The 12,170-nt window shown below is 41.5% G+C and overlaps 1 protein-coding gene across 6 annotated transcripts in view; it reads right to left on the minus strand.

Annotated features, from left to right (window-relative positions):
- PIP5K1B (phosphatidylinositol-4-phosphate 5-kinase type 1 beta) overlaps positions 1 to 12,170 on the minus strand; it is a 168,648-nt gene that overhangs the window by 7,046 nt on the left and 149,432 nt on the right. For 5 of the 6 annotated variants that reach the window (XM_038403537.2, XM_038403535.2, XM_038403536.2 and 2 more), the window contains one exon: positions 11,526 to 11,643. The exons of the other annotated variant lie outside the window; for it this stretch is intronic. In XM_038403537.2, coding sequence (XP_038259465.1) covers positions 11,526 to 11,643 — 118 coding nt within the window. The remainder of the gene's footprint in view (positions 1 to 11,525; positions 11,644 to 12,170) is intronic. 6 annotated transcript variants of the gene reach the window in all.

Genomic DNA, 12,170 nt, shown 5'->3' on the forward strand with positions numbered 1-12,170 from the left:
TGGGCCCCACATTTCAGGAAAGATGTGCACAAATTGGAGAAAGTCCAGAGAAGAGCAACAAAAATGATTAAAGGTCTAGAAAACATGACCTATGAGGGAAGATTGGAAAAATTGGGTTTGTTTAGTCTAGAGAAGAGAAGACAGAGGGGACATGATAAGTTTTCAAGTACATAAAAGGTTGTTACAAGGAGAAGGGAGAAAAATTCTTCTCCTAAGCCCTGGTCTACACTACGAATTTAGGTCAAATTTAGCAGCGTTAGATCCTGCACTTGTCCACATGACGAAGCCATTTTTATCAACTTAAAGGGCTCTTAAAATTGATTTCTGTACTCCTCCCCGATGAGAGGATTAGTGCTGAAATAGACAATCGATGGGTCGAATTTGGGGTAGTGTGGATGCAATTCGATGGTACTGGCTTCCAGGAGCTATCCCAGAGTGCTCCATTGTGACCACTCTAGACAATGCTTTCAACTCAGATGCACTAGCCAGGTACACAGGAAAAGCCCCGGGAACTTTTGAATTTCATTTCCTGTTTGGCCAGTGTGACGAGTTCATCAGCACAGGAGACTATGCAGTCCTAGAATCAAAAAAGGGCTCCAGCATGGACCGAACGGAAGGTACTGGATCTGATCGCTGTATGGGAGAGGAATCTGTGCTATCAGAACTCCGTTCCAAAAGACAAAATGCCAAAATATTTGCAAAAATCTCCAAGGGCATGATGGACAGAGGCTACAACAGGGACCCGGAGCAGTGCCGCGTGAAAATTAAGGAGCTCAGGCAAGCCTACCAAAAAGGCAAACGGCCACTCGGGGTCAGACACCAGACATGCCGCTTTGATGATGAGTTGCATGCAATTCTAGGTGGGGCCCCTACCACTATCCCACCCCGTCTGTAGACATCTGCAAGGGGGGAGTCTTATTCAACAGGGATGAGGATTTCGGGGATGAGAAAGATGCTGATGAGGATAGCGCACAACAGGCAAGTGGAGAAACTGTTCTCCCCGACAGCCAGGAACTGTTTATCACCCTGGAGCCAATACCCTCCCAATGCGGGCTCCCGGACCATGAAGCCAGAGAAGGCACCTCTGGTGAGTGTACCTTTTTTAAATATAATACATGGTTTAAAAGCAAACGTGTTTAATGATTAATTTTCCCTGAAGACTCGGGATGCATTCGCGGCCAGTACAGCTACTGGAAAAAAGTCTGTTAACGTGTCTGGGGATGGAGTGGAAATCCTCCAGGGACATCTCCAAGAAGCTCTCCTGGAGGTACTCCCAAAGCCTTTGTAAAAAGTTTCTGGGGATGGCAGCCTTATTCTGTCCTCCATGGTAGGACACTTTACCATGCCAGGCCAGTAGTGCGTAGTCTGGAATCATTGCATAACAAAGCATGGCAGCATATGATCCTGGTGTTTGCTGGCATTCAAGCAACATCCGTTCTTTATCTCTCTGTGTTATCCTCAGGAGAGCGATCATCCCAGAGAATTGGGTGGGAGGGGTTTAGTTGGGTTTGCGCTGCACATTAACCTGAAAACTGCAGCTCCTCCTTTTAAATGGCCAACCCAATGGGTACTTGGTATGGGAAAGGAGGGTGCTGCTGTTTGAAACCATTCCCAAATGTTATGAAGGCTGAAGAAGCCGAAAGACTGTGGCTTACCATGGCTGCCTGCAAGCCGAATTCTATTGCCGCGTGTGTGATCTCTCACACCAAACCGGCAGGCCCTCAATATAAGAGGCAAAATGCGACCTTATACCGAAAGCACATGTGCTATGTAATGTTAACAGCTTGGCTCACCGTGAAAGAGTCTACCTATTGTTCTCTAAAATGTGTCTTTTTAAATACTACTCTCCCTTTTTTCCCCTCCCACAGCTGCAAATGTTTCAACGCTCCCCCTATCATCTCCATCCCAGAGGCAAGTGCAGAGAAGGCGGCGAAAAAAAAAACCACACTAGCAATGAAATGTTCTCTGAGCTCATGCAGTCCTCCCGCACTGAAAGAGCTCAACAGAATGTGTGGAAGCAAACAATGTCAGAGTCCAGGAAAGCAGAAAATGAATGCGAGGACAGGAGGGATGAGCGAGATGAGAGGTGGCGGGAGCAAAATGAGAGGAAGCAGGATGCAATGCTGAGGCTACTGGGGGATCAAACTGATATCTCCGGCATCTGGTGGAGCTGCAAGAAAGGCAGCAGGAGTACAGACCTCCACTGAAGCCCCTGTGTAACCACCCGCCGTCCTCCCCAAGTTCCATAGCCTCCTCACTCAGATGCCCAAGAACGCAGGGGGTGGGCCCCCCTCTGGGCACCCAACCACTCCACCCCAGAGGACTGCCTAAGCAACAGAAGGCTGGCATTCAATAAATTTTGAAGTGCAGTGTGGCCTTGTCCTTCCCACCACCCCACCTAGTGCTTCTCTCCTCCCCCACCCCTCCTGGGCTACCTTGGCAGTTATCCGCCTATTTGTGTGATGAATTAATAAAGAATGCATGATTTTGAAACAATGACTTTAGTGCCTCTGCAAGCGGTGATTGAAGAGGAGAGGTCAGTTGACTTACAGGGAAGTAGAGTGAACCAAGGGGGCACGTTTCATCAAGGAGAAACAAACAGAACTGTCACACCGTAGCCTGGCCAGTCATGAAAACTGGTTTTCAAAGCTTCTCTGATGCGCAGCGCACCCTGCTGTGCTCTTCTAATAGCTCTGCTGTCTGGCTGCGTGTAATCAGTGGCCAGGCGATTTGCCTCAACCTCCCACCCTGCCATAAACGTCTCCCCCTTACTCTCAGATATTGTGGAGCACACAGCAAGCAGCAATAACAATGGGAATATTGGTTTCTCTGAGGTCTAACCGAGTCAGTAAACTGTGCCAGCATGCTTTTAAATGTCCAAATGCACATTCTACCACCATTCTGCACTTGCTCAGCCTATAGTTGAACAGCTTCTTACTACTGTCAAGGCTGCCTGTGTATGGCTTCATGAGCCATGGCATTAAGGGGTAGGCTGGGTCCCCAAGGACAACTATAAGCATTTCAAAATCCCCAAGAGTTATTTTCTGGTCTGGGAAGCAAGTCCCTTGCTACAGCTCTTCAAACAGACCAGAGTTCTTGAAGATGCGAGCGTCATGTTCCTTTCCCGGCCATCTCATGTTGATGTCGGTGAAACATCCCTTGTGATCCACCAGTGCTTGCAGCACCATTGAAAAGTACTCCTTGCAGTTTATGTACTGGCTGCCAAAGTGGTCCGGTCCCAAGAATAGGGATATGTGTTCTATTGCCCCACCACAGTTAGGGAATCCTATTGCAGCAAAGCCATCCACTATGACCTGCACATTTCCCAGAGTCACTACCCTTGATAGCAGTAGCTCAGTGATTGCATTGGCTACTTGGATCACAGCAGCCCCCACAGTAGATTTGCCCACTCCATATTGATTCCCGACTGACCGGTAGCTGTCTGGCGTTGCAAACTTCCAGAGGGCTATTGCCACTCGCTTGTGAACTGTGAGGGCTGCTCTCATCTTGGTATTCTTGTGCTTCAGGGCAGGGGAAAGCAAGTCACAAAGTTCCATGAAAATGCCCTTATACATGCAAAAGTTTCGCAGCCACTGGGAATCATCCCAGACCTGCAACACTATGCGGTCCCAACAGTCCGTGCTCATTTCCCGGGCCCAGAATTGGCGTTCCATGGCATGAGCCTGCCCCATTGCCACCAGGATGTCCAAATTGCCGGGGCCCGTGCTTTGAGAGAAGTCCGTGTTCATGTCCTCATCACTCTCGTCACCACGCTGCCGTCGCCTCCTCGCCTGCTTTTGCAGGTTCTGGTTCTGCACATACTGCAGGATAATGTACGAGGTGTTTACAATGCTCATAACTACTGCGGTGATCTGAGTGGGCTCCATACTTGCCATGGGTATGGCATCCGCAGGAGAGCAGAGTTGCAGTGGAAGTGGTGGCTGACGGATGCCATGAGAATAGATATTTATAGAGAATGACAAGAGGACCTGCGAGGTGGATTCATGAGAGCAGAGTTGCAGCGGAAGCAGTGGAGGATGACGGTTAGCACTACATATATTTCCTGAGGAAGAACACATGTATCCGAGAGCCCATGACAGACAACATGGAGAAATTTGCTATTGAGACAATAGCAGCAGAGCAGAGTAGCAGCGGAAGTGGTGTAGGATGACAGTTAGCAGTCCTACTGCACCATCTGCTGCCAGCAGCACCCAAGACACAACAGTGGCACTATCAGTGAGCTAAGCTGACCAGGCTGCATGCTTGCCGTGGTATGGCGTCTGCATGGAAAAGAGGCACGAAACGATTGTCTGCTGTTGCTTTCATGGAGGGAGAGGCGACAGACGACATGTACCCAAAACCACCTGTGACAATGTTTTTGACCCATCAGACATTGGGAGTTTAACCCAGAATTCCCATGGGCAGCGGAGACTGCAGGAACTGTGGGATAGCTACCCACAGTGCACTGCTCTGTAAGTCGATGCTAGCCACAGTAGTGAGGACGCACTCTGCTGACTTAATACGCTTAGTGTGGACATATGCAATCGACTATATATAATCGATTTCTAAAAATAGACTTCTATAATATCGACCTAATTTTGTAGTGTAGACATACTTTTAACCTCTCAGGATAGGACAAGAAGCAATGGGCTTAAATTGCAGCAAGGGCTGTTTAGGTTGGCCATTAGGAAAAACTTCCTAACCGTCAGAATGGTTAAGCTCTGGAATAAATTGCCTAAGGAGGTGGTGGAATCTCCATCCTTGGGGATTTTTAAGAGCAGGAAAAACACCTGTCATGGATGGTCTAGATAATACTTAGTCCTGTCTTGAGTGTAGGGAACTGGACTAAGTGACTTCTCAAGGTCCGTTCAAGTTCTATGATTCTACACAGTATCTGACTCTACACATCATTTAAGGCATAATGCTACACTGTGTATATTCAAATTTTAATCAAGAGAAAGTTTTGAGTATACAATACGAGCGTTAAAAATAAATGATTAGTTAGAAAAAAGAAACAAGCCAGAGGTTTTATTACAAAGCTCACGTGCTAAAGGGTTTACCCTTATTTTCAAAATATACAATAAAGTACAGTATTTATAAAAATCAAATAAATTCCATATTTATATGACACTGTTGTATTGCTAAAAGAAATTGTACTACTCAGAATGGGTTCTGTGCAAAGATAAAGATAATGGAGACTGTTACTTGCACTAAGCAGAGTGTTTGGCAAACAGAAACTCTCAGCATCACTGGCTCTATCAGATGAGGAAAGAAGAAACAAGGATATTTTAAGGAGGGATTAAACTATTTTGTTGCACTCATTCTCTATATTTTTTAAAAAAGGAGTACTTGTGGCACCTTAGAGACTAACAAATTTATTTGAGCATAAGCTTTCGTGAGCTACATAAGCTCACGAAAGCTTATGCTCAAATAAATTTGTTAGTTACTAAGGTGCCACAAGTACTCCTTTTCTTTTTGCGAATACAGACTAATGGCTGCTACTCTGAAATCTATATTTTTAGTTATATAAGAATGTTTTATCTATCTCTTTTGTTGCTTTGTTTATGGTTAATCATAAATATATGTTTATGCTTAACATTTAGCAGGAAATTTACCTTCATTCTATTATTTGCTTTACCAATTAACTGCATCTTCCATAAGAAAAAAGCAAACTGATATTTTAAATATGTATAATTAGCTATTAAAAATTCATGGATTTCAGAGAAATGCCTCTTTTTCTGGAGTCTTTATTTATGATTTATAAGTTCAAAAATTAAAGACTTTTTAAAATTAATTAATTGAAAACATATTCTTTAGCCATCTGACACCAACCCACCATTCTTACACTACTTGAATATTTGGAAACCACTGAGATTGCCTTGAACTTATTCTGCATGAAGCACGCTTAGTCATGTATTATGAATAAATTCTACATTTGATTAATTTAGTATCTGGACTAAAAAGGTTTAACAGGAAAATAAAATAACCAGCAGTGTTTTACAGTAAAGTCTGACAAAAGTATTTTAATGTGAAGTAGGACACCAATTAAAGTGATCATGTGTCCCAATTTTTCACGTAATGTCCTAGAGTCTCAGGAACTTTTTATGACACCTGAATTGTCTTGTTTTTTCCCCATTACAATCATCAAAATATTTGGCTTATTTATAGTCACAACATATTTGTTCATAAAATATTGTTATTACAATGTGGAATTTGCTCTATTTACCAAGAACAATCTAGTGGAACGAGGTTTCAGAGTAATGACTAGTGTTTGGAGTGAAAAGAAAAACTGAATGCATGATGTAGACACTGTCAAAGTTGTTCTTTTGCTCAGAGAGAATGTTAATTGCACTTGTTCAATGTTTCATGATAAATTAATTCATAATGATAAGCTAGTGGAAAAAATCCTCCACTCAGAGTCAGAACCTGGCAGTAACAAAAGGACATGTCCTTTTCTGTGTCTCTTTTACAAAGTGAAAAAATGTCATCACAATTTTCCTGGTTTTCAGTTTTGAAAATGTGGTCACCTTCACATTATTTGTCATTAATGTGCTTTCAAGCTTGTCTTCCCCATCCCTCCCCGTCACACATTCAGAACAGCAGCTGCAGGAGAGCATTGTTGCATTTCTATCCGGCTTTAAGAGTTTAAGAAGCAACAGCCTCTAATGCCGAGTGAAACTAACCAGAACTGTGGTCGGCAATGGACTTCCTGGAAAAGTGACTGCAGGAGTATGGCACTACACTTCCTTTACCCACCCGCTGAAGTGAAGAAACAGATTGACAAAGCCAGAAGAGTATCCAGAAGACACCTACTAAAGGACAGGCCCAACAAAAAGAAACAGAACGCCACTAGCCGTCACCTTCAGCCCCCAACTAAAACCTCTTCAGCGCATCATCAAGGATCTACAACCTATCCTGAAGGACGATCCCTCGCTCTCACAGATCTTGGGAGACAAGGAACCTACCCTTGCAACAAAGCCCGTTGCCAACTTGGTCCACATATCATATTCAGGGGACACCATCATAGGGCCTAATCACATCAGCCACACTATCAGAGGCTCATTCACCTGCACATCTACTAATGTGATATATGCCATCATGTGCGAGCAATGCCCCTCTGCCATGTACATTGGCCAAACCGGACATTCTCTACATAAAAGAATAAATGGATACAAATCAGACGTCAAGAATTATAACATTCAAAAACCAGTTGGAGAACACTTCTATCTCCCTGGTCACTTGATTATAGACCTAAAAGTGGCAATACTACAACAAAAAAATCTTCAAAAACAGACTCCAATGAGAAACTGCTGAATTTAATTTGCAAACTGGACACCATAAAATTAGGCTTGAATAAAGACTGGGAGTGGATGTGTCATTACACAAAATAAAACTATTTTTATTTTTCCCCCATTGTTACTCACACCTTGTCAACTGTTGGAAATGGGCCATCCTGATCATCACTACAAAAGGTTTTTTTTCCTCCTTCTGATAATAGCTCACCTTAACTGATCACTCTCGTTGTAGCAGATATGGCAACACCCATTGTGTCATTTTCTCTGTGTATATAAAATCTTCCTTCTGTATTTTCCACTGCATTTATCTGATGAAGTGGATTTTAGCCCATGAAAGCTTATGCTCAAATAAATTTGTTAGTCTCTAAGGTGCCACAAGTACTCCTCGTTCTTTACACTTCCTTAGCAATCCCCAATATTGGTAATTTGTTACAGGCATTCACAGTGCAACATTTAATATATGTTAGACATAACAGACCCAATTCTGATCTCACACTAGCATAAGACAGGAAGCAAGTAACTCCACACCAGTTTAAAATTAGATGAGAATCAGGTCCAGTAGTATGAATAAATTTCTGCTGGCTGATGCCCATATAAAAAGACTAGAAAACAAACGGCCAAAAGAAACAGTGTAAAATGGAAGTTCTCTGTCCTGATTTTGGCTTCCCCACAAAACCCATGAAATACTCTGGAGGCCTTTCACAACAGAAGCCATGTAGGAGGTTTTCAGGTAGGTGTGGTCTATACATTTGTCTGTGTAAACCCCTTTACCTTTCTATGGCATGTAAGCAGCACCCCAAACCTACACCTTGGATTACTCCTATTCTGGATTGAAATCTCCTTTGCAGGGCTTGGCGATTGTGCTTGGAGATACAGATGGCAAAAACAGTCAAGATGACATTTGCAGGATTATGTGCACCTGTTTCTATGATGAAATAGTGCAGTTTCATAATTTGTCCATTGATACAACACCCAATAAACAAGAGCTCTTATCTGCAACTCTAATTTCTACCAAAAAACCCCCAAGTTTACCTGACCATCTAAATTATTTGTTATACACGATGTTGTTTAGAGCTAGGTATTCTGCCCCTACCCCGTAGGTGGTAAATCCATTTTATTACACTATTTTCCTGATTCATAGGATAAATACATGACTGATCCTATTTTATTGAAGTCCTTAATATTCCCTAAGATACTTAGCACTTCAAACCAAGAGAAGTAAGGCAACGGAGTTATTGAAACGAAGCAAGTTAACGTATTACACATTAGAATATCTAACAGATAAGGTTTTAGAAGCTTGCCTTGCAACAAAACCATTGATAAAGATTATTAACCAGCCTGCTAACAAGATAACCATCAAATGACATTTAAACAGGTTTTTCCATTAATGATTGACTCATGTCAATTTCTTTTATGATGTTCAACAGATGCTTAAATCCATTTGAAAGTAAAGTAAAGTAGTCATCTTTGATTCATCTAGTTTTTCTAGGAAATGCATGACTAGAATTACCAGCGTTGGTGCTTTGTTCATGAAAAACATTTAATCATGATCCAAAACACAGAAAATGGAAGTGCACTCCAATCTACCAATTGTGAATTAAGCTGAAATTAGATCACTGCTACTTCAGTCCCAAGCCTTATTTTCATTACAGATTTACCATTGTTTCAAACTATATATACACATGATGATCTAACAAGGTCTTCAGAAATAAAAGACTTTTCCATACAGACTGTGTCACTGACCCTTCCTTCCTCCAGCTTACAAAGCTACAAGACACGTGCTGGTCTGGGACATCCGTTTGATTCTTTTGTAGTTGGCAGATACAGAATAAGGTTCTCTACACCATAGCCTATGTCAGCATAATTTATATCACTCAGGGGTGTGAACAAACCCCCCCCCCCCCGAACAACATAAGTACGCCAACATAAGCACTTGTGTGCCCAGAGCTGTCGATAGGAGAGAAACTTCGGCCGCCTATGGAGGTGGTTATTTTATGCTGGCATAGAGTATCTTCACCATAGATATGGCCTCAGACCCTTATCAGTTGGGTGACATAAGCTTTTGTTCTACTATAAAAAAAAGAGTTATGGAGACAAGGTTGACGACCTTCAGGGCACAGTTTAAGTTCTTCCTATTTGTCCAGGCTTTTTGCCTGAGGGGCAGAGTGCTGTGTACACAGTCTTCTCTAAGGGGTAGGATTTTAGTTACATTGCCATTCACACTGATCAATAAATTTAGTGTTTTAATCAGTTTTGTATATTCATCCAGAGGCAAAGTGATGAACTGTGTTACCTTCACCTTGAATGGTCACTTACAACATGTTAATTCTTTATGCAAAACAATCTATTCCACCTTGTATTTAGCTGTGACATTGAGTACCTTTTGCAGACCTGAAGAAGAGCTCTGTGTAAGCTCGAAAGCTTGTCTTTCACCAACAGAAGTTGGTCCAATAAAATATATTACCTCACCCACTCTGTCTCTCAATGAATCTAAAATTACATTTAAAATACATACCTTTGTGAGAGTCATAATGAGAAAGTTATCACTTTAATTAAATCCAAACTAAGTTATTCCCACCACTGGATTTCCCAGCACATTCTGTCTTTTGTGCATCTTTCTTTTAGACTGTAGTCTTTATTTTGGGGTTTAAGTATCCAGTAGCATTTGTGCTAAGCAAATAATTAAAAATAAGCATAATATAGTTTTCTAAGCAAAATAAAATGTTTCATCTAGACTGGATTTTTTGGGAGGGAATGAAGGGAAGAGAGACCCATGTAACTGCTCTTTATATCTCCATTTTCCCCTTAGCAAGTGCTCCATCAGTGGTAAATATTAGTGTCAACAACAAACTAGCAACAAGGCTGATTTAGACAAATAGAGTAGAGTAGAGTGTAATGGATTGCATGATGGGCACTGGTCAGTTAAACCAGTTCTATATCTAAGTGAGCACTGGCTGCTTGCTACTGGTATAGAAGTGGAGAGCAATGACTGTTAAATGGGTTGGATTATTAAATTAGTACCTATAAAATTCGTGTTCTACGCATTCAGTTTTGCCTGGCTAGAAAACTACTTAGGAGAGAGAACATGTGGTGTGATAGAACATGAAAAGTGCAAGGACAGCATGGGGATCTGAAACACAAACCACTGTAACAGGTCTACTGGATCCTCTCGGACAAGAAAGCCAGAAAGCATGAGACATCAGGAAAAACAGAACCCTAGGATAATCCTTTTCTAAGTGCTAAATAACTGTCACCTTTTGGGATTTTTCATTCTAATCACAGACAGTTTCCTTTTTTCCTCCACTGTAATTCATGCCAAAGTTTCACACAAAAATCTCCTGCCTTCATCCTATTAATCTTTTGCTTGCTCCATTTTTGAGGAAATTTTTATTTTCCATTTTAAAAACCCCAAAACCCTAGAAAAATAGACCCAACACAATATTGTCACATGAAATTGAATGTGTTTGGTGGCGGAGGGAGAGACAGCAAGTATTGATTTTATTACGAAATGCTGTCTTCATGCTGGGATTTCCAAACGGACCTGAAAGAAATCTATGTCCAAATCCCCATTAAAATCCAATTGGATTTGGGTGTCTTTGGGCCTTGAAAATCCTAGACATAGTTATCAGAATTATTTAAAAGAAGAATTGCACAGACATGTAGATAACCCAAACTGTGGGCTTATAAAGGTGTTTCTCACTTCAAATAATGAAATTTCCTGAATAGCAAAACAGACTGCTCACTGGGAACCGTAGCAAAAGAGGAAAGCTGTAACTTCGACATACTTCTGCAGCCACAGCTGCATCATTAAGAGTGAGAAAGGAACCACTATTTATTTTAAGTCCAGCCGTGCAAAACCACTTGTTTTCTTCACAAATATTAGTGTGAAGAAATGAGTTTTCAGTCTCGGAAAACTAAGCTGCAACACTATGAAAAGTTCAAGGTGAGAAGTCTGCTTTTCCACAAGATTGTAAAAAAATTATTATTGCCAAGGTACGTTGAGAAATGTTTTGGCATATTTCTTAAAGAATACAACCATGAATAATCACAGTGAACATTTGAATTCTTTGAGATCCTGATTCAGCAGGGTACTTACGTGTGTGCTTAAGTTTAAATACTTGGAATATTTCAGTAGGACTATTGTGATCTTAAAGCTGGGCATGCACTTAAGTACATAAAATTAGAAGAAACCATAAATTAAGAAATGGAAGCAACAGTCCGACAACTTACTAAATAGACATCCAAAACTGAAGCATTATCATTTTCCATTTCCAGTGTGCTCTGTTCTGAAGTCAAGTAGATGGCACTGTCTTCTAGGGTGAACGTTGAACTCGAAGGTAACCCTTTACTGAAAATACAAGCGGGGGAGGGGGGATATAATGAACACAAAAGCAAACTATATAGAGAAAAAAAGTTCTACAAACTTCATCTCTTATGTTTGTGTACTATTTTACAACTCCCCCTCCCCCACTCCCTTCTTCGGTACTATACTTTTTAAGCCAAAAAGTGCAAATATGGCCGATTCCTGGTTAGCGAAAAGTGCTCACATACAACTAATGTGCCTTATCCACACATTTCTATTGGTTGGGTTGCATTAAATAAAGTGCTATCAGGAAGAAATGATGCTCTTTCTGAACACTGTAGGCCAAATTCTGCTCAAAGTTATATCAGGGTAAATCTGGAGTAACTTCACTGTTGTCAGAAGAGTTATTTCAGTTTTCGCCTGAGGTAACTGGTAGAAGAATTTCCTGCTGTGCCCTTAATTTTTAAATTAAACCCAATGACGAGCATAAAAGTCCCCCCCCCCCCCCCAACATAAAAGTCTAAAGTGTCCAAACAATGCTCTATATCCCCTACTTCAATTTGGTACAAAAG

This window comes from Dermochelys coriacea, chromosome 5, assembly GCF_009764565.3.
Source record: "Dermochelys coriacea isolate rDerCor1 chromosome 5, rDerCor1.pri.v4, whole genome shotgun sequence".
NCBI classification, from domain to species: domain Eukaryota; kingdom Metazoa; phylum Chordata; order Testudines; family Dermochelyidae; genus Dermochelys; species Dermochelys coriacea.